Genomic DNA, 24,017 nt, shown 5'->3' with positions numbered 1-24,017 from the left:
CATGAGAAGAGTGGGAGGTGGGTTGATTAGAAAGGGTAGTGAGTGGTGGGATGAAGAAGTAAGATTATTAGTGAAAGAGAAGAGAGAGGCATTTGGACGATTTTTGCAGGGAAAAAATGCAATTGAGTGGGAGATGTATAAAAGAAAGAGACAGGAGGTCAAGAGAAAGGTGCAAGAGGTGAAAAGGAGGGCAAATGAGAGTTGGGTTGAGATAGTATCATTAAATTTTAGGGAGAATAAAAAGATGTTCTGGAAGGAGGTAAATAAAGTGCGTAAGACAAGGGAGCAAATGGGAACTTCAGTGAAGGACGCAAATGGGGAGGTGATAACAAGTATTGGTGATGTGAGAAGGAGATGGAGTGAGTATTTTGAAGGTTTGTTGAATGTGTTTGATGATAGAGTGGCAGATATAGGGTGTTTTGGTCGAGGTGGTGTGCAAAGTGAGAGGGTTAGGGAAAATGATTTGGTAAACAGAGAAGAGGTAGTAAAAGCTTTGCGGAAGATGAAAGCCGGCAAGGCGGCGGGTTTGGATGGTATTGCAGTGGAATTTATTAAAAAAGGGGGTGACTGTATTATTGACTGGTTGGTAAGGTTATTTAATGTATGTATGACTCATGGTGAGGTGCCTGAGGATTGGCGGAATGCGTGCATAGTGCCATTGTACAAAGGCAAAGGGGATAAGAGTGAGTGCTCAAATTACAGAGGTATAAGTTTGTTGAGTATTCCTGGTAAATTATATGGGAGGGTATTGATTGAGAGGGTGAAGACATGTACTGAGGATCAGATTGGGGAAGAGCAGTGTGGTTTCAGAAGTGGTAGAGGATGTGTGGATCAGGTGTTTGCTTTGAAGAATGTATGTGAAAAATACTTAGAAAAGCAAATGGATTTGTATGTAGCATTTATGGATCTGGAGAAGGCATATGATAGAGTTGATAGAGATGCTCTGCGGAAGGTATTAAGAATATATGGTGTGGGAGGCAAGTTGTTAGAAGCAGTGAAAAGTTTTTATCGAGGATGTAAGGCATGTGTACGTGTAGGAAGAGAGGAAAGTGATTGGTTCTCAGTGAATGTAGGTTTGCGGCAGGGGTGTGTGATGTCTCCATGGTTGTTTAATTTGTTTATGGATGGGGTTGTTAGGGAGGTGAATGCAAGAGTTTTGGAAAGAGGGGCAAGTATGAAGTCTGTTGGGGATGAGAGAGCTTGGGAAGTGAGTCAGTTGTTGTTCGCTGATGATACAGCGCTGGTGGCTGATTCATGTGAGAAACTGCAGAGGCTGGTGACTGAGTTTGGTAAAGTGTGTGAAAGAAGAAAGTTAAGAGTAAATGTGAATAAGAGCAAGGTTATTAGGTACAGTAGGGTTGAGGGTCAAGTCAGTTGGGAGGTAAGTTTGAATGGAGAAAAACTGGAGGAAGTAAAGTGTTTTAGATATCTGGGAGTGGATCTGGCAGCGGATGGAACCATTGAAGCGGAAGTGGATCATAGGGTGGGGGAGGGGGCGAAAATTCTGGGAGCCTTGAAGAATGTGTGGAAGTCGAGAACATTATCTCGGAAAGCAAAAATGGGTATGTTTGAAGGAATAGTGGTTCCAACAATGTTATATGGTTGCGAGGCGTGGGCTATGGATAGAGTTGTGCGCAGGAGGGTGGATGTGCTGGAAATGAGATGTTTGAGGACAATGTGTGGTGTGAGGTGGTTTGATTGAGTAAGTAACGTAAGGGTAAGAGAGATGTGTGGAAATAAAAAGAGCGTGGTTGAGAGAGCAGAAGAGGGTGTTTTGAAATGGTTTGGGCACATGGAGAGAATGAGTGAGGAAAGATTGACCAAGAGGATATATGTGTCGGAGGTGGAGGGAACGAGGAGAAGTGGGAGACCAAATTGGAGGTGGAAAGATGGAGTGAAAAAGATTTTGTGTGATCGGGGCCTGAACGTGCAGGAGGGTGAAAGGAGGGCAAGGAATAGAGTGAATTGGATCGATGTGGTATACCGGGGTTGACATGCTGTCAGTGGATTGAATCAGGGCATGTGAAGCGTCTGGGGTAAAACATGGAAAACTGTGTAGGTATATATATTTGCGTGTGTGGACGTATGTATATACATGTGTATGGGGGTGGGTTGGGCCATTTCTTTCGTCTGTTTCCTTGCGCTACCTCGCAAACGCGGGAGACAGCGACAAAGCAAAAAAAAAAAAAATAAAGAATATATATATATATATATATATATATATATATATATATATATATATATATATATATATATATATATATATATACAGATATATATTATCCCTGGGGATAGGGGAGAAAGAATACTTCCCACGTATTCCCTGCGTGTCGTAGAAGGCGACTAAATGGGGAGGGAGCGGGGGGCTGGAAATCCTCCCCTCTCATTATATATATATTTTTTTTTAAATTTTCCAAAAGAAGGAACGGAGAAGGGGGCCAGGTGAGGATATTCCCTCAAGGGCCCAGTTCTCTGTTCTTAACGCTACCTTGCTAACGCGGGAAATGGCGAATAGTTTGAAAGAAAAAAGATATATATATATATATATATATATATATATATATATATATATATATATATATATATATATATATATATATGTATATATGTATATATATATCCCTGGGGATAGGGGAGAAAGAATACTTCCCACGCATTCCTCACGTGTCGTAGAAGGCGACTAAAGGGGACGGGAGCGGGGGGCCAGAAACCATCCACTCCTTGTATTTTAACTTTCTAAAAGGTGAAACAGAAGAAGAGGTCACGCTGGGAGTGCTCATCCTCCTCGAAGGCTCAGATTGGAGTGTCTAAATGTGTGTGGATGTAACCAAGACGAGAAAAAAAGGAGAGATAGGTAGTATGTTTGAGGAAAGGAACCTGAATGTTTTGGCTCTGAGTGAAACGAAGCTTAAGGATGAAGGGGAAGAGCGGCTTGGAAATGTCTTGGGAGTAAAGTCAGGGGTTAGTGAGAGGACAAAAGCAAGGGAAGGAGTAGCACTACTCCTGAAAGAGGAGTTGTGGGAGTATGTGATAGAGTGTAAGAAAGTAAACTCTAGATTAATATGGGTAAAATTGAAAGTTGATGGGGAGAGATGGGTGATTATTGGTGGATATGCACCTGGGCATGAGAGGAAAGATCATGAGAGGCAAGTGTTTTGGAAGCAGCTGAGTGAATGTGTTAGTAGTTTTGATGCACGAGACCGGGTTATAGTGATGGGTGATTTGAATGCAAAGGTGAGTAATGTGGCAGTTGAGGGAATAATTGGTGTACATGGGGTGTTCAGTGTTGTAAACGGAAATGGTGAAGAGCTTGTAGATTTATGTGCTGAAAAAAGACTGGTGATTAGGAATACCTGGTTTATATATATATATATATATAAGTATACGTATGTAAGTAGGAGAGATGGCTAGAGAGCGTTATTGGATTACGTGTTAGTTGATAGGCGCGCGAAAGAGAGACTTTTGGATGTTAATGTGCTGAGAGGTGCAACTGGAGGGATGTCTGAGCATTATCTTGTGTGGGCGAAGGTGAAGATTTGTAGAGGTTTTCAGAAAAGAAGAGAAAATGTTGGGGTGAAGAGAGTGGTGAGAGTAAGTGAGCTTGGGAAGGAGACTTGTGTGAGGAAGTACCAGGAGGGACTGAGTACAGAATGGAAAAAGGTGAGAGCAAAGGAGGTAAGGGGAGTGGGGGAGGCATGGGATGTATTCAGGGAAGCAGTGATGGCTTGCGCAAAAGATGCTTGTGGCATGAGAAGCGTGGGAGGTAAGCAGATTAGAAAGGGTAGTGAGTGGTGGGATGAAGAAGTATCATTATTAGTCAATAAAGAAAGAGGCATTTGGACGATTTTTGCAGGGAAATAATGCAAATGACTGGGAGATGTATAAAAGAAAGAGGCAGGAGGTCAAGAGAAAGGTGCAAGAGGTGAAAAAGAGGGCAAATGAGAGTTGGGGTGAGAGAGTATCATTAAATTTTAGGGAGAATAAAAAGATGTTTTGGAAGGAGGTAAATAAAGTGCGTAAGACAAGGGAACAAATGGGAACTTCAGTAAAGGGGGCTAATGGGGAGGTGATAACAAGTAGTGGTGATGTGAGAAGGAGATAAAGTGAATATTTTGAAGGTTTGTTAAATGTTTGATGATAGAGTGGCAGATAAGGGTGTTTTGGTCGAGGTGGTTTGCAAAGTGAGAGGGTTAGGGAGAATGATTTGGTAAACAGAGAAGAGGTAGTAAAAGCTTTGCGGAAGATGAAAGCCGGCAAGGCAGCGGGTTTGGATGGTATTGCAATGGAATTTATTAAAAAAAAAAAAGGGGGGGTGACTGTGTTGTTGATATGGTTGGTAAGGTTATTTAATGTATGTATGACTCATGGTGAGGTGCCTGAGGATTGGAGGAATGCTTGCATAGTGCCATTGTACAAAGGCAAAGGGGATAAGAGTGAGTGCTCAAATTAAAGAGGTATAAGTTTGTTGAGTATTCCTGGGAAATTATATGGGAGGGTATTGATTGAGAGGTTGAAGGCATGTACAGAGCATCAGATTGGGGAAGAGCAGTGTGGTTTCAGAAGTGGTAGAGGATATGTGGATCAGGTGTTTGCTTTGAAAAATGTATGTGAGAAATACTTAGAAAAGCAAATGGATTTGTATGCAGCATTTGTAGATCTTGAGAAGGCATGTGATAGAGTTGATGGAGATGCTCTGTGGAAGGTATTAAGAATATATGGTGTGGGAGGCAAGTTGTTAGAAGCAGTGAAAACTTTTTATCGAGGATGTAAGGCATGTGAACGTGTAGGAAGAGAGGAACGTGATTGGTTCTCAGTGAATGTCGGTTTGCGGCAGGGGTGCGTGATGTCTCCATGGTTATATAATTTGTTTATGGATGGGGTTGTTAGGGAGGTGAATGCAAGTTTTGGAAAGAGGTGCAAGTATGCAGTCTGTTGTGGATGAGAGAGTTTGGGAAGTGAGTCAGTTGTTCGCTGATGATACAGCGCTGTTGGCTGATTTGGGTGAGAAACTGCAAAAGCTGGTTACTGAGTTTGGTAAAGTGTGTGAAAGAAGAAAGCTGAGAGTAAATGTGAATAAGAGCAAGGTTATTAGGTACAGTAGGGTTGAGGGACAAGTCAATTGGGAGGTAAGTTTGAATGGAGAAAAACTGGAGGAAGTGAAGTGTTTTAGATATCTTGGAGTGGATTTGGCAGCAGATGGAACCAAGGAAGCGGAAGTGAATCATAGGGTGGGGGAGGGGACGAAATTTCTGGGAGCGTTGAAGAATGTGTGGAAGTCGAGAAAGTTATCTTCGAAAGCTAAAATGGGAATGTTTGAAGGAATAGTGGTTCCAAAAATGGTATATGGTTGCGAGGCGTGGGCTATAGAGGTGTGCGGAGGGTGGATGTGCTGGAAATGAGATGTTTGAGGACAATATGTGGTGTAACGTCGTTTAATCGAGTAAATAATAATAGGGTAAGAGAGATGTGTGGTAATAAAGAGAGTGTGGTTGAGAGAAGAGAAGAGGGTATTTTGAAATTGTTTGGTCACATGGAGAGAATGAGTGAGGAAAGATTGGCCAAGACGATATATGTTTCAGAGGTGGAGGGAACGAGAAGTGGGAGACCAAATTGGAGGTTGCAAGATTAATGAAAAAGATTTTGAGTGATCGGGGCCTGAACATGCAGGAGGGTGAAAGGCGTGCAAGAAATATAGTGAATTGGAACGATGTGGTATACCGGGGTCGACGTGCTGTCAGTGGATTGAACCAGGGCATGTGAAGCGTCTGGGGTAAACCATGGAAAATTCTGTGGGGCCTTGATGTGGAAAGGGAGGTGTGGTTTCGGTGCATTATTACATGACAGCTAGAGACTGAGTGTGAACGAATGTGGCCTTTGTTGTCTTTTCCTAGCGCTACCTCGCACACATGAGGGGGGAGGGGCTTGTTATTACATGTGTGGCGAGGTGGCGTTGGGAATAAATAAAGGCAGACAGTATGAATTATGTACATGTGTACATATGTATATGTCTGTGTGTGTATATATATATATATATATATATATATATATATATATATATATATATATATATATATATATATATGTACATTGAGATGTATAGGTATGTATATTTGCGTGTGTGGACTTGTATGTATATACATGTGTATGTGGGTGGGTTGGGCCATTGTTTCGTGTGTTTCCTTGCGCTACCTCGCTAAAGCGGGAGACAGCGACAAAGCAAAATAAGTAAATATATATATATATATATATATTTGGGGATGAGAGAGCTTGGGAAGTGAGTCAGTTGTTGTTCGCTGATGATACAGCGCTGGTGGCTGATTCATGTGAGAAACTGCAGAAGCTGGTGACTGAGTTTGGTAAAGTGTGTGGAAGAAGAAAGTTAAGAGTAAATGTGAATAAGAGCAAGGTTATTAGGTACAGTAGGGTTGAGGGTCAAGTCAATTGGGAGGTGAGTTTGAATGGAGAAAAACTGGAGGAAGTGAAGTGTTTTAGATATCTGGGAGTGGATCTGTCAGCGGATGGAACCATGGAAGCGGAAGTGGATCATAGGGTGGGGGAGGGGGCGAAAATTTTGGGAGCCTTGAAAAATGTGTGGAAGTCGAGAACATTATCTCGGAAAGCAAAAATGGGTATGTTTGAAGGAATAGTGGTTCCAACAATGTTGTATGGTTGCGAGGCGTGGGCTATGGATAGAGTTGTGCGCAGGAGGATGGATGTGCTGGAAATGAGATGTTTGAGGACAATGTGTGGTGTGAGGTGGTTTGATCGAGTAAGTAACGTAAGGGTAAGAGAGATGTGTGGAAATAAAAAGAGCGTGGTTGAGAGAGCAGAAGAGGGTGTTTTGAAATGGTTTGGGCACATGGAGAGAATGAGTGAGGAAAGATTGACCAAGAGGATATATGTGTCGGAGGTGGAGGGAACGAGGAGAAGAGGGAGACCAAATTGGAGGTGGAAAGATGGAGTGAAAAAGATTTTGTGTGATCGGGGCCTGAACATGCAGGAGGGTGAAAGGAGGGCAAGGAATAGAGTGAATTGGAGCGATGTGGTATACAGGGTTTGACGTGCTGTCAGTGGATTGAATCAAGGCATGTGAAGCGTCTGGGGTAAACCATGGAAAGCTGTGTAGGTATGTATATTTGCGTGTGTGGACGTGTGTATGTACATGTGTATGGGGGGGGGGGTTGGGCCATTTCTTTCGTCTGTTTCCTTGCGCTACCTCGCAAACGCGGGAGACAGCGACAAAGCATAAAAAAAAAAAAAAAAAAAAAAAAATATATATATATATATATATATATATATATATTTATACTATTCGCCATTTCCCGCGATAGCGAGGTAGCGTTAAGAACAGAGGACTGGGCCTTTGAGGGAATACCCTCACCTGGCCCCCTTCTCTGTTCCTTCTTTGGAAAAAAAAAATGAGAGGGTAGGATTTCAAGCCCCCCGCTCTCTTCCCTTTCAGTCGCCTTCTACGACTCGCAGGGAATACGTGGGAAGTATTCTTTCTTCCCTATCCCCAGGGAGGATATATATATATATATATATATATATATATATATATATATATATATATATATATATATATATATATATATATTTTTATACTTTGTCGCTGTCTCCCGCGTTTGCGAGGTAGCGCAAGGAAACAGACGAAAGAAATGGCCCAACCCACCCCCATACACATGTATATACATACGTCCACACACGCAAATATACATACCTACACAACTTTTCATGGTTTACCCCAGACGCTTCACATGCCTTGATTCAATCCACTGACAGCATGTCAACCCCGGTATACCACATCGCTCCAATTCACTCTATTCCTTGCCCTCCTTTCACCCTCCTGCATGTTCAGGCCCCGATCACACAAAATCTTTTTCACTCCATCTTTCCACTTCCAATTTGGTCTCCCTCTTCTCCTCGTTCCCTCCACCTCCGACACATATATCCTCTTGGTCAATCTTTCCTCACTCATTCTCTCCATGTGCCCAAACCACTTCAAAACACCCTCTTCTGCTCTCTCAACCACGCTCTTTTTATTTCCACACATCTCTCTTACCCTTACGTTACTCACTCGATCAAACCACCTCACACCACACATTGTCCTCAAACATCTCATTTCCAGCACATCCATCCTCCTGCGCACAACTCTATCCATAGCCCACGCCTCGCAACCATACAACATTGTTGGAACCACTATTCCTTCAAACATACCCATTTTTGCTTTCCGAGATAATGTTCTCGACTTCCACACATTCTTCAAGGCCCCCAGAATTTTCGCCCCCTCCCCCACCCTATGATCCACTTCCGCTTCCATGGTTCCATCCGCTGCCAGATCCACTCCCAGATATCTAAAACACTTCACTTCCTCCAGTTTTTCTCCATTCAAACTCACCTCCCAATTGACTTGACCCTCAACCCTACTGTACCTAATGACCTTGCTCTTATTCACATTTACTCTTAACTTTCTTCTTCCACACACTTTACCAAACTCAGTCACCAGCTTCTGCAGTTTCTCACATGAATCAGCCACCAGCGCTGTATCATCAGCGAACAACAACTGACTCACTTCCCAAGCTCTCTCATCCCCATCAGACTTCATACTTGCCCCTCTTTCCAAAACTCTTGCATTTACCTCCCTAACAACCCCATCCATAAACAAATTAAACAACCATGGAGACATCACACACCCCTGCCGCAAACCTACATTCACTGAGAACCAATCACTTTCCTCTCTTCTTACACGTACACATGCCTTACATCCTCGATAAAAACTTTTCACTGCTTCTAACAACTTTCCTCCCACACCATATATTCTTAATACCTTCCGCAGAGCATCTCTATCAACTCTATCATATGCCTTCTCCAGACCCATAAATGCTACATACAAATCCATTTGCTTTTCTAAGTATTTCTCACATACATTCTTCAAAGCAAACACCTGATCCACACATCCTCTACCACTTCTGAAACCACACTGCTCTTCCCCAATCTGATGCTCTGTACATGCCTTCACCCTCTCAATCAATACCCTCCCATATAATTTACCAGGAATACTCAACAAACTTATACCTCTGTAATTTGAGCACTCACTCTTATATATATATATATATATATATATATATATATATATATATATATATATATATATATATATATATATATATACCGGGGACGGGTGCGGGGGGCTGGATACCCTCCCCTTCCATGCATTTTAACTTTCTAAAAGGGGAAACAGAAGAAGGAGTCACACGGGGAGATCTCATCCTCCCCGAAGGCTCAGATTGGGGTGTCTAAATGTGTGTGGAGGTAACCAAGATAAGAAAAAAGGAGAGATAGGTAGTATGTTTCAGTAAAGGAACCTGGATGTTTTGGCTGTGAGTGAAACGAAGCTCAAGGGTAAAGGGGAAGAGTGGTTTGGGAATGTCTTGTGAGTAAAGTCAGGGGTTAGTGAGAGGACAAGAGCAAGAGAAGGAGTAGCACTAATCCTGAAACAGGAGTGGTGGGAGTATGTGATAGAGTGTAAGAATGTAAACTCTAGATTGATATGGGTAAAACTGAAAGTGGATGGAGAGAGATGGGTGGTTATTGGTGCATATGCACCTGGGCATGAGAAGATCATGAGAGAATGTTGGGTTGAAGAGAGTGGTGAGAGTAAGTGAGCTTGGGAAGGAGACTTGTGTGAGGAAGTACCAGGAGAGACTGAGTACAGAATGGAAAAAGGTGAGAACAAAGGACGTATGGGGAGTGGAGGAGGAATGGGATGTATTTAGGGGAGCAGTGATGCCTTGCGCAAAAGATTCTTGTGGCATGAGAAGCGTGGGAGGTGGGCAGATTAGAAGGGGGAGTGAGTGGTGGGATGAAGAAGTAAGATTATTGATTAAAGAGAAGAGGGAGGCATTTGGACGATTTTTGCAGGGAAATAATGCAAATGACTGGGAGATGTATAAAAGAAAGAAACAGGAGGTCAAGACAAAGGTGCAAGAGGTAAAAAACAGGGCAAATGAGAGTTGAGGTGAGAGAGTATCATTAAATTTTAGGGAGAATAAAAAGATGTTTTGGAAAGAGGTAAATAAAGTGCGTAAGACAAGGGAACAAATGGGAACTTCAGTAAAGGGGGAGGTGTTAACAAGTAGTGGTGATGTGAGAAGGAGACGGACTGAGTATTTTGAAGGTTTGTTGAATGTGTTTGATGATAGAGTGGCAGATATAGGGAGTTTTGGTCGAGGTGGTGTGCAAAGTGAAAGGGTTTGTGAGAATGATTTGGTAAACAGAGAAGAGGTAGTAAAAGCTTTGCGGAAGATGAAAGCCGGCAAGGCAGCGGATTTGGATGGTATTGCAATGGAATTTATTTAAAAAAAAGGGGGGGGATGACTGTGTTGTTGATATGGTTGGTAAGGTTATTTAATGTATGTATGACTCATGGTGAGGTGCCTGAGGATTGGAGGAATGCTTGCATAGTGTCATTGTACAAAGGCAAAGAGGATAAGAGTGAGTGCTCAAATTACAGAGGTATAAGTTTGTTGAGTATTCCTGGGAAATTATTTTTTTTTTTTTATACCTCGTCGCTGTCTCCCGCGGTTGCGAGGTAGCGCAAGGAAACAGACGAAAGAAATGGCCCAACCCCCCCCCCCCCATACACATGTACATACACACGTCCACACACGCAAATATACATACCTATACAGCTTTCCATGGTTTACCCCGGACGCTTCACATGCCTTGATTCAATCCAGTGACAGCACGTCAACCCCTGTATACCACATCGCTCCAATTCACTCTATTCCTTGCCCTCCTTTCACCCTCCTGCATGTTCAGGCCCCGATCACACAAAATCCTTTTCACTCCATCTTTCCACCTCCAATTTGGTCTCCCTCTTCTCCTCGTTCCCTCCACCTCCGACACATATATCCTCTTGGTCAATCTTTCCTCACTCATTCTCTCCATGTGCCCAAACCATTTCAAAACACCCTCTTCTGCTCTCTCAACCACGCTCTTTTTATTTCCACACATCTCTCTTACCCTTACGTTACTTACTCGATCAAACCACCTCACACCACACATTGTCCTCAAACATCTCATTTCCAGCACATCCATCCTCCTGCGCACAACTCTATCCATAGCCCACGCCTCGCAACCATACAACATTGTTGGAACCACTATTCCTTCAAACATACCCATTTTTGCTTTCCGAGATAATGTTCTCGACTTCCACACATTTTTCAAGGCTCCCAAAATTTTCGCCCCCTCCCCCACCCTATGATCCACTTCCGCTTCCATGGTTCCATCCGCTGACAGATCCACTCCCAGATATCTAAAACACTTCACTTCCTCCAGTTTTTCTCCATTCAAACTCACCTCCCAATTGACTTGACCCTCAACCCTACTGTACCTAATAACCTTGCTCTTATTCACATTTACTCTTAACTTTCTTCTTCCACACACTTTACCAACCTCCGTCACCAGCTTCTGCAGTTTCTCACATGAATCCGCCACCAGCGCTGTATCATCAGCGAACAACAACTGACTCACTTCCCAAGCTCTCTCATCCACAACAGACTTCATACTTGCCCCTCTTTCCAAGACTCTTGCATTTACCTCCCTAACAACCCCATCCATAAACAAATTAAACAACCATGGAGACATCACACACCCCTGCCGCAAACCTACATTCACTGAGAACCAATCACTTTCCTCTCTTCCTACACGTACACATGCCTTACATCCTCGATAAAAACTTTTCACTGCTTCTAACAACTTTCCTCCCACACCATATATTCTTAATACCTTCCACAGAGCATCTCTATCAACTCTATCATATGCCTTCTCCAGATCCATAAATGCTACATACAAATCCATTTGCTTTTCTAAGTATTTCTCACATACATTCTTCAAAGCAAACACCTGATCCACACATCCTCTACCACTTCTGAAACCACACTGCTCTTCCCCAATCTGATGCTCTGTACATGTCTTCACCCTCTCAATCAATACCCTCCCATATAATTTACCAGGAATACTCAACAAACTTATACCTCTGTAATTTGAGCACTCACTCTTATCCCCTTTGCCTTTGTACAATGGCACTATGCACGCATTCCGCCAATCCTCAGGCACCTCACCATGAGTCATACATACATTAAATAACCTTACCAACCAGTCAACAATACAGTCACCTCCTTTTTTAATAAATTCCACTGCAATACCATCCAAACCTGCTGCCTTGCCGGCTTTCATCTTCCGCAAAGCTTTTACTACCTCTTCTCTGTTTACCAAATCATTTTCCCTAACCCTCTCACTTTGCACACCACCTCGACCCAAACACCCTATATCTGCCACTCTGTCATCAGACACATTCAACAAACCTTCAAAATACTCATTCCATCTCCTTCTCACATCACCACTACTTGTTATCACCTCCCCATTTACGCTCTTCACTGAAGTTCCCATTTGCTCCCTTGTCTTACGCACCCTATTTACCTCCTTCCAGAACATCTTTTTATTCTCCCTAAAATTTACTGATAGTCTCTCACCCCAACTCTCATTTGCCCTTTTTTTCACCTCTTGCACCTTTCTCTTGACCTCCTGTCTCTTTCTTTTATACTTCTCCCACTCAATTGCATTTTTTTCCTGCAAAAATCGTCCAAATGCCTCTCTCTTCTCTTTCACTAATACTCTTACTTCTTCATCCCACCACTCACTACCCTTTCTAAACAGCCCACCTCCCACTCTTCTCATGCCACAAGCATCTTTTGCGCAATCCATCACTGATTCCCTAAATACATCCCATTCCTCCCCCACTCCCCTTACTTCCATTGTTCTCACCTTTTTCCATTCTGTACACAGTCTCTCCTGATACTTCCTCACACAGGTCTCCTTCCCAAGCTCACTTACTCTCACCACCTTCTTCACCCCAACATTCACTCTTCTTTTCTGAAAACCCATACTAATCTTCACCTTAGCCTCCACAAGATAATGATCAGACATCCCTCCAGTTGCACCTCTCAGCACATTGACATCCAAAAGTCTCTCTTTCGCACGCCTGTCAATTAACACGTAATCCAATAACGCTCTCTGGCCATCTCTCCTACTTACATAAGTATACTTATGTATATCTCGCTTTTTAAACCAGGTATTCCCAATCATCAGTCCTTTTTCAGCACATAAATCTACAAGCTCCTCACCATTTCCATTTACAACACTGAACACCCCATGCACACCAATTATTCCCTCAACTGCCACATTACTCACCTTTGCATTCAAATCACCCATCACTATAACCCGGTCTCGTGCATCAAAACCGCTAACACACTCATTTAGCTGCTCCCAAAACACTTGCCTCTCATGATCTTTCTTCTCATGCCCAGGTGCATATGCACCCATAATCACCCACCTCTCTCCATCAACTTTACCCATATTAATCGAGAATTGACTTTCTTACATTCTATCACATACTCCCACAACTCCTGTTTCAGGAGTATTGCTACTCCTTCCCTTGCTCTTGTCCTCTCACTAACCCCTGACTTCACTCCCCAGACATTTCCAAACCACTCTTCCCCTTTACCCTTGAGCTTCGTTTCACTTAGAGCCAAAACATCCAGGTTCCTTTCCTCAAACATACTACCTATCTCTCCTTTTTTCACATCTTGGTTACATCCGCACACATTTAGGCACCCCACTCTGAGCCTTCGAGGAGGATGAGTACTCCCCGCGTGACTCCTTCTTCTGTTTCCCATTTTAGAAAGTTAATACAAGGAGGGGAGGATTTCCGGCCCCCCGCTCCCGTCCCCTCTAGTCGCTTTCTACGACACGCGAGGAATACGTGGGAAGTATTCTTTCACCCCTATCCCCAGGGATAATATACATATATATATATACACACACACACACACACACACACATACACACACATACGCACATACACACACACACATACATATATATACATATGAAAAAGTGATAGTTTTCATGCATGGTGTGCATGGGAAATTATATGGGAGGGTATTGATTGAGAGGGTGAAGGCATGTACAGAGCATTAGACTGGGGAAGAGCAGTGTGGTTTCAGAAGTGGTAGAGGATATGTGGATCAGGTGTTTGCTTTGAAGAATGTACGTGAGAAATACTTAGAAAAGCAAATGGCTTTGTATGTAGCATTTATGGATCTGGAGAAGGCATATGATAGAGTTGATAGAGATGCTCTGCGGAAGGTATTAAGAATATATGGTGTGGGGGGCAAGTTGTTAGAGAGTTGATAGAGATGCTCTGCGGAAGGTATTAAGAATATATGGTGTGGGGGGCAAGTTGTTAGAGGCAGTGAAAAGTTTTTATCGAGGATGCTAGGCATATGTACGTGTAGGAAGAGAGGAAAGTGATTGGTTCTCAGTGAATGTAGGTTTGCGGCAGGGGTGTGTGATGTCTCCATGGTTGTTTAATTTGTTTAATGATGGGATTGTTAGGGAGGTGAATGCAAGAGTTTTGGAAAGAGGGGCAAGTATGAAGTCTGTTGTGGATGAGAGAGCTTGGGAAGTGATCATTTGTTGTTCGCTGATGATACAGCGCTGGTGGCTGATTCATGTGAGAAACTGCAGAAGCTGGTGACTGAGTTTGGTAAAGTGTGTGGAAGAAGAAAGTTGAGAGTAAATGTGAATAAGAGCAAGGTTATTAGGTACAGTAGGGTTTAGGGTTAAGTCAATTGGGAGGTAAGTTTGAGTGGAGAAAAACTGGAGGAAGTGAAGTGTTTTAGATATCTGGGAGTGAATTTGGCAGCGGATGGAACCAAGGAAGCGGAAGTGAATCATAGGTTGGGGGAGGGGGCGAAAATTCTGGGAGCGTTGAAAAACGTGTGGAAGTCGAGAACATTATCTTGGAAAGCAAAAATGGGTATGTTTGAAGGAATAGTGGTTCCAACAATGGTATATGGTTGCGAAACGTGGGCTATAGATAAAGTTGTGCGGAGGAGGGTGGATGTGCTGGAAATGAGATGTTTGAGGAAAATATGTGGTGTGAGTTGGTTTAATCGAGTAAATAATAATAGATTAAGAGAGATGTGTGGTAATAAAAAGAGTGTGGTTGAGTGAGCAGAAGAGGGTATTTTAGAATGATTTGGTCACATGAAGAGAATGAGTGAGGAAAGATTGGCCAAGAAGATATACGTGTCAGAGGTGGAGGAAACGAGAAGTGGGAGACCAAATTGGAGGTGGAAAGATCTAGTGAAAAAGATTTTGAGTGATCGGGGCCTGAACATGCAAGAGGGTGAAAGGCGTGCAAGAAATAGAGTGAATTGGAACGATGTGTTATACCGGGGTCGACGTGCTGTCAGTGGATTGAGCCAGGGCGTGTGAAGCGTCTGGGGTAAAGATTTTGAGTGATCGGGGCCTGAACATGCAGGAGGGTGAAAGGTGTGCAAGAAATAGAGTGAATTGGAACGATGTGGTATACCGGGGTCGACGTGCTGTCAATGGATTGAACCAGGGCGTGTGAAGCATCTGGGGTAAAGCATGGAAAGTTCTGTGAGGCTTGGATGTGGAAAGGGAGCTGTGGTTTCAGTGCATTATACATGACAGCTAGAGGCTGAGTGTGGCCTTTGTTATCTTTTCCTAGCGCTACCTCGCGCACATGCGGGGGTAGGGGGTTGTTATTTCTTGTGTGGCGGGGTGGCGATGGGAATGAATAAAGGTGGACAGTATGAATTATGTACATGTGTATATATGTATATGTTTGTGTGTGTATATATATATGTATACGCTGAGATGTATAGGTATGTATATTTGCGTGTGTGGACGTGTATGTATATACATGCGTATGTGGTTGGGTTGGGCCATTCTTTCGTTTGTTTCCTTGCGCTACCTCGCAAACGCGGGAGACAGCGACAAAGCAAAATAAAAATAAATAAATGATATATATATATATATATATATATATATATATATATATATATATATATATATATATATATATATATATATATATAATCAGAAAATTCACCCTCTAATATTACCCTGATTTTCTAGAAGATTAGATATCAGTGAGATGATACTGTAATGTACGTAGGTACAGTTTGCTTGGCCCGAGGCAGTAAGGGATGTGTGTGTACGTTGTTGGACTGGTTACTGACGCATTTTCCGCGTCGCCGTTACCATAGCAATAAGAGAACGCTGGCTCATATAAAGGTTATCGTGTTGGGAGAGATTCTCACTGTTGGTGAGTAACTGGTAGTATATGAAGTTGCTTTTATGTAATATTTTTTTACCGGAAATCGATACGGTATTTGACAAGCGCGAGGAAAAATATGTCTTACTGTACTATTATTTAACTCTGCGGTCTCTACGTTTAGTCTGTCTTGTACAGCCGAGGTTCGGCTGCAATGATGTCTCATGTGACATATAACTTGTCACTGACTGTAGATTGATACATTCATACCTGCCATGATTAACTCATGTAATCTATGATAGCGTCATGGAAATATAAAAATTTTCCCCCACACATCCAAGGAAAGATAGACGATATTTTTCCCTGCACGGCGAACGACTGGCTAACGCCGTGCGATGGCGGGATCAATAAATTCGCTTCTAGTGTCTCGTTCCGCCACAACTCTCTACCATTACTCTATTTTTGATCGATTGAGGCTGGTAAATGTGAAGAATGATGAGAATCTATGATCCCTCATGATATGGACAGGAGAGGCTGGTTTTGCTTCATACTCACACGATTATATCTATATAGAGTTTCCCTTTAGAGTTATACGAGACGTTTTCGGTAATTAGTGTTTGTATTGTTCACTGATGTTATTGTAAACAATTCATGTGACGCGTCAAGATACCCCGCGTATATCTGCTGTATATGAAGACGAATATTACATTTACAACGTATTCTCTTCGGACTTAAAGTTGACCTGACCCATTTATTAAGTTTATCGAATTATATTGCACGTTTCTTGCCATTGGAATTAAAAAGAAATTGGTATTAACTGCAAATAAATTATGATGATATAAATGACACCTGAATGGGAGGAACCCAGTTGTACAAAATGATAAAGTTTCTTCATCTAAAGCGTTTACTCATAAAAAAGTTTATATATATATATATATATATATATATATATATATTTTTTTTTTCATACTATTTGCCATTTCCCGCGATAGCGAGGTAGCGTTAAGAACAGAGGACTGGGCCTTTGAGGGAATACCCTCACCTGGCCCCCTTCTCTGTTCCTTCTTTTGGAAAATTAAAATAAAAAAATGAGAGGGGAGGATTTCCAGCCCCCCGCTCCCTTCCCTTTTAGTCGCCTTCTACGACACGCAGGGAATATGTGGGAAGTATTCTTTCTCCCCTATCCCCAGGGATAATATATATATATATATATATATATATATATATATATATATATATCCGCAAGATGGACAATATATGCATACCAGTATACCGCACTTGACTAACATCATATAACCTTTAACATACTACTGAGAAAAAATGTAGGTAAACTTTATCATGGAAAGGTTACCCGTTTAAAGCTGATCTTAGCGACGTATATACAGTGGTTCTTGCTTTAGGCAAAATTCAATCATTGAAGTGTGGGAATATTCAGAATATACGGTGTACGTGGCCAGGACAATACTGACCACCTGTATGGAAATAATATATAGACATCGTCACGTGATCAGGCGGGCTGAGTGGGAGGGCTTTACCTCCTCACACTTCATATGACGAGGATTTAGTAATATGTGCGTTGTTGACTTTTCTCGTCAGAAAACATGTTCTGGAATAATGATCTCCACAAGTGAGCGTTTGCATTCGCGAGTCATCAACTACTGCCATCAAAAGCTGTGTACAGGAGGTGAGGGAGGGAGGGAGAAGCATCCTGGTGGGGGGAGCGTAGCCTTACCTCCCCACCATCCACTCAGCATGGCCGCCCCTGCTCCCATTTCCTCCTCATAGGTAACCATAAGCCGTAGGCCTGGCCATGTTAGTCATTTCCAAATCACTGCCATGAACAGGAGATAATTAACTACGGTGCAACCAATGAGGCATTAGATCTGATGTAGAGCGGGCCAATGAGCGAGCGCCTGAGAAAGGCAGCGGGCCAATGAAAACCATCTTCTCAGTACCCATTGGGCTCAGTCTGTGTAATGGCAGGGATGGGAGTGGTTGTATAGCCCTTCGCTCCGTGAATCCAGTGTAGTTATCGGAATTATGTATTGAGGAGACAATTTTACAGACGTTGATCAGACAGTAGCATTAGAGTGAAGAGAAGAACAACCCAAAGTGCTTAGACTGCCCAATTATGCCAAATATTACATGATTTAAGGCAGATTGCTCTTGTCCTTGGGGAAGATGGCGGCGGAGAGGGGATTGTTTTGGTTGACAAGGATTTTGGTCGTGCAAGTTCTCCTGTGGGATGTGTGTAGTGCCAAGTGTCCTGACGTCTGTTTCTGCCTCGGGGCCATAGTCGACTGTTCCAAGAGTGACATCACCGAAGTCCCTCCTGATCTTCCTACCTGGGTCGAGGAACTGTAAGTACCACCCTATTAGCTCAGTGACACCGCTGGTGCCCATGACGGAACTCGCAATTAAAGAATTATATCGCCCCAGATGCTATTTTCCCTCCTCATCTTGTAGGTTTACCACGTCTTTACTGAGGAAATCACCAGTTAATGTCTTTTGAATGTTGGAGAAGAGCTAGTGTGAGTTTGTGATGACAATCAATAAATGAATGGAGGTAAGTTCGTGGTGCTGGTGGAGTCCTGGCTGGGTTGCCTGTCTGACGTTGGAATTTAGTAGTAACCTTGAGCACGACGGTTCGACCCTTTATAACATCTGTAGCACCCTTGATTTTGATGTCTGGGCCATCAGCCTCATCCTGAAAGGCCAGGCAATCATGTCTAAGGGTCGTACCACCGTGCTAAAGGGTAGTGGCAGTCGTGTTCGTGTGCCGTACGTACGTACGTACAGTCGTGCTCGAGGTTACCCGCTGCTCTGGTTGTGACTTCAGTATTGGGTTTGGTAATTTTGTCAACTTCTGAGCAAGAAATGCCTGTAATGACGAGCCAAGATGGCACTAGTGAATTGGAAGGATGTTTAATTTTGCTTTGGGATTAGGTCCCCCATCCCCACTTATGATTTAATGACACAAATAGAACATTTGATCCCTCGTGATCCTACATACAATGTATCAGACGTTATGAACCTTGAGTTGTTTTACTCCTGTGTCTTGGAAAATAAGCTAGACTGCATTGTTTGGATTGCACTTGCATGGAAACTGATTTTCTTATTTTATGGACAAAATTTTCCCTGTACTCAGAAAAACATATACAGGTATTAGAGAAATGGCATTACTGAGTTACCATTTAGTATGGATAATCTTGGATTTGTATTTTTCCTTTTTTTTTCATGGAAAATGAAGTACATTTATGTTTATGTTAAAATTTTAGGAAACGTGAAACTCATGCTATATTTTTGTGCGAAATATAGCTGGCACCACATTTTTTGTTTTCATTCTGATCCTGTTGCAAGTTTTATATGAATAGGTTAACCTGTTACAAGTTTCATATGCGTATGTAGCTTAATAATTTTGAAATAAGTTTTTCGAGAAAAAAATCCAATTTTACAATGTATAGTGGGATAAATACTGCTGAAGTTTTTACAATGTTATCATTGCTTGAAAGAAATAAAATATATATGGGTTTCATGTATAAAGGAAAAAGAAGTTACTAGCAGGCAAAGGACAATGTATGTGGGAACATAGCAGAGTCTTGCTGCAAACATTATTGCTGATATTATTTAAAAGGAGTGACCTAAGTACCTTTGTATCACTTTATTGATATTTTCATGTTGACAAGTATATCGTGTTTTATATGGTATGTGAAAGTTTACAATGAATTGTGTCATGCCAGGGCAGTTGGATATCTTGGTTTGTGTTTATCGCTTGAGAGCTTATGAAATAATGTCTGTGTTGCCTTCATTAGAATAATGGAGTAATTCATAGCAGAACTAGAACTGTATGTTTCCTGGATTTTGATTTTTAATTGTTTTATTCAAAATGTCTCTGCTCTCGAAAGTTGTATACAATGTGATTGGATTTAAATGATATAGTATAAACAATTATAATTTGCCAATTATTCACATGCTGATATATATATATATATATATATATATATATATATATATATATATATATATATATATATATATATAAATTTTTTTTTTCAAACCGCCATTTCCCGCGTTATCAAGGTAGCGTTAAGAACAGAGGATTGGACCTTTGAGGGAATATCCTCACCTGGCCCCCTTCTCTGTTCCTTCTTTTGGAAAATTAAAAAAAAAAAAAAAAGAGGGGAGGATTTCCAGCCCCCCGCTCCCTCCCCTTTAAGTCGCCTTCTACGACACGCAGGGAATACGTGGGAAGTATTCTTTTTCCCCTATCCCCAGGGATAATATATATATATATATATATATATATATATATATATATATATATATATATATATATATATATATATACATACATACATATATATATATATATATGTCTCGCTAACGCGGGAGACAACAAAGCAAAATAATAAATAGATAAAATAGATGAATATATATATATATATATATATATATATATATATATATATATATATATATATATATCGCCATTTCCCTCGATAACGTCAAGAACAGATGACTGAGCCTTAGAAGGAAAAAAAAAATCTTCACCTGGCCCCCTTCGCTGTTCCTTCTTTTAGAAAGTAAAACAGGAGGGTAGGATTTCCAGACCCCAGCTCCCACCCCTTTTGGTCGCCTACGATACGTAGGGAATGCTTGGGTAGTAGTCTCTCGTGTTCCTAGGGATTCTTAGAGAGAGAGAGAGAGAGAGAGAGAGAGAGAGAGAGAGAGAGAGAGAGAGAGCTTCCTTTGGTCTTTAGATAAATCTCCAGAACTAATTGTGTTTTATTTCCAATTCTCTGGACGTTGTGTGCCTGCACTTCAATGATTACATCATTAAAGTTTAATGACAGTTGTTGTGAAATGTCCTTTGAAAAGTGATTTGGTTGTAGGGCAGAATTAAATGACCTTATATTTTTACGTTCTTATAAAACTTTTAATGCTGGATGATTCATAAACCTCTTGAATCCGAAATTACTGATATATATATATATATATATATATATATATATATATATATATATATATATATATATATATATATATATGATATTAAAAGAATTTTTTTGTATGTAATTGTGAATCTTTATTTTGTTGTTGGAAATTTCCGGTCACTTTTAGATATAGTGCTTTACTTAGGTCGTAACTTTAGTAACTTCACAATGGACAAAGGAACCGCGAAAGTACCAATTACGTGGATCTGGTGCACCCCTCCCATAGCGCGCGCGCACACACACACACACACACACACACACACACACACAGTTCATACCTCAGGTAAGGGTGGGTGGGTAAGCTTTGTTAATTGTGGCAAAAGTAGCCTAATTCATAGTAAGGCTTTACTTTCAAGGTCTGGTTCACGAAAATGTATCCACTCTAATATACATCATATTGTGTGGTACTGTACAGATACATTGTGTTTTTTTTTTTTTTTTTTTTTTTTATACTTTGTCGCTGTCTCCCGCGTTTGCGAGGTAGCGCAAGGAAACAGACGAAAGAAATGGCCCAAACCCCCCCCCATACACATGTACATACACACGTCCACACACACAAATATACATACCTACACAGCTTTCCATGGTTTACCCCGGACGCTTCACATGCCTTGATTCAATCCACTGACAGCACGTCAACCCCTGTATACCACATCGCTCCAATTCACTCTATTCCTTGCCCTCCTTTCACCCTCCTGCATGTTCAGGCCCCGATCACACAAAATCTTTTTCACTCCATCTTTCCACCTCCAATTTGGTCTCCCTCTTCTCCTCGTTCCCTCCACCTCCGACACATATATCCTCTTGGTCAATCTTTCCTCACTCATTCTCTCCATGTGCCCAAACCATTTTAAAACACCCTCTTCTGCTCTCTCAACCACGCTCTTTTTATTTCCACACATCTCTCTTACCCTTACGTTACTTACTCGATCAAACCACCTCACACCACACATTGTCCTCAAACATCTCATTTCCAGCACATCCATCCTCCTGCGCACAACTCTATCCATAGCCCACGCCTCGCAACCATACAACATTGTTGGAACTACTATTCCTTCAAACATACCCATTTTTGCTTTCCGGGATAATGTTCTCGACTTCCACACATTTTTCAAGGCTCCCAAAATTTTCGCCCCCTCCCCCACCCTATGATCCACTTCCGCTTCCATGGTTCCATCCGCTGACAGATCCACTCCCAGATATCTAAAACACTTTACTTCCTCCAGTTTTTCACCATTCAAACTCACCTCCCAATTGACTTGACCCTCAACCCTACTGTACCTAATAACCTTGCTCTTATTCACATTTACTCTTAACTTTCTTCTTCCACACACTTTACCAAACTCCGTCACCAGCTTCTGCAGTTTCTCACATGAATCCGCCACCAGCGCTGTATCATCAGCGAACAACAACTGACTCACTTCCCAAGCTCTCTCATCCCCAACAGACTTCATACTTGCCCCTCTTTCCAAGACTCTTGCATTTACCTCCCTAACAACCCCATCCATAAACAAATTAAACAACCATGGAGACATCACACACCCCTGCCGCAAACCTACATTCACTGAGAACCAATCACTTTCCTCTCTTCCTACACGTACACATGCCTTACATCCTCGATAAAAACTTTTCACTGCTTCTAACAACTTGCCTCCCACACCATATATTCTTAATACCTTCCACAGAGCATCTCTATCAACTCTATCATATGCCTTCTCCAGATCCATAAATGCTACATACAAATCCATTTGCTTTTCTAAGTATTTCTCACATACATTCTTCAAAGCAAACACCTGATCCACACATCCTCTACCACTTCTGAAACCACACTGCTCTTCCCCAATCTGATGCTCTGTACATGCCTTCACCCTTTCAATCAATACCCTCCCATATAATTTACCAGGTATGGTGATATATTGTGTGGTACGGTGATATATTGTGGTACGGTAATATATTGTGGTATTGTGATATATTGTGTGATACGGTGGTACATTGTGTGGTGTACAGACGAAGGTAAGTTCAAGGAAAAACTGGAGATAATTCCTACTTCTGCCAACCGATGTACTTCCAGTACTCATACTGACTTGATGACGATACCTCCTCGCCACGGCAACGTGGGGTCAACATGATGAAGATATCGTACAGATGTGTAGGTAAAGCAACATGATGAAGATATCGTACAGATGTGTAGGTAAAGCAACATGATGAAGATATCGTACAGATGTGTAGGTAAAGCAACATGATGAAGATATCGTACAGATGTGTAGGTAAAGCAACATGATGAAGATATCGTACAGATGTGTAGGTAAAGCAACATGATGAAGATATCGTACAGATGTGTAGGTAAAGCAACATGATGAAGATATCGTACAGATGTGTAGGTAAAGCAACATGATGAAGATATCGTACAGATGTGTAGGTAAAGCAACATGATGAAGATATCGTACAGATGTGTAGGTAAAGCAACATGATGAAGATATCGTACAGATGTGTAGGTAAAGCAACATGCTGAAGATATCGTACAGATGTGTAGGTAAAGCAACATGCTGAAGATATCGTACAGATGTGTAGGTAAAGCAACATGCTGAAGATATCGTACAGATGTGTAGGTAAAGCAACATGATGAAGATATCGTACAGATGTGTAGGTAAAGCAACATGATGAAGATATCGCACAGATGTGTAGGTAAAGCAACATGCTGAGGATATCGTACAGATGTGTAGGTAAAGCAACATGCTGAAGATATCGTACAGATGTGTAGGTAAAGCAACATGATGAAGATATCGTACAGATGTGTAGGTAAAGCAACATGCTGAAGATATCGTACAGATGTGTAGGTAAAGCAACATGATGAAGATATCGTACAGATG

At 41.7% G+C, this 24,017-nt stretch overlaps 1 protein-coding gene across 1 annotated transcript in view; it reads left to right on the top strand.

The window, feature by feature from the left end:
• Positions 1-18,119: 18,119 nt before the first annotated feature.
• Positions 18,120-24,017, top strand: part of LOC139766047 (leucine-rich repeats and immunoglobulin-like domains protein 3) — a 290,521-nt gene continuing 284,623 nt past the window's right edge. Inside the window, exon 1 of the mRNA XM_071694188.1 lies at positions 18,120-18,513. Within this exon, the coding sequence (XP_071550289.1) occupies positions 18,335-18,513 (179 nt within the window). The 5' untranslated portion in view covers positions 18,120-18,334. The remainder of the gene's footprint in view (positions 18,514-24,017) is intronic.

This window comes from Panulirus ornatus, chromosome 56, assembly GCF_036320965.1.
Source record: "Panulirus ornatus isolate Po-2019 chromosome 56, ASM3632096v1, whole genome shotgun sequence".
Classification (NCBI taxonomy): Eukaryota; Metazoa; Arthropoda; class Malacostraca; order Decapoda; family Palinuridae; genus Panulirus; species Panulirus ornatus.
This window is presented reverse-complemented; position numbering and strand designations above follow the sequence as displayed.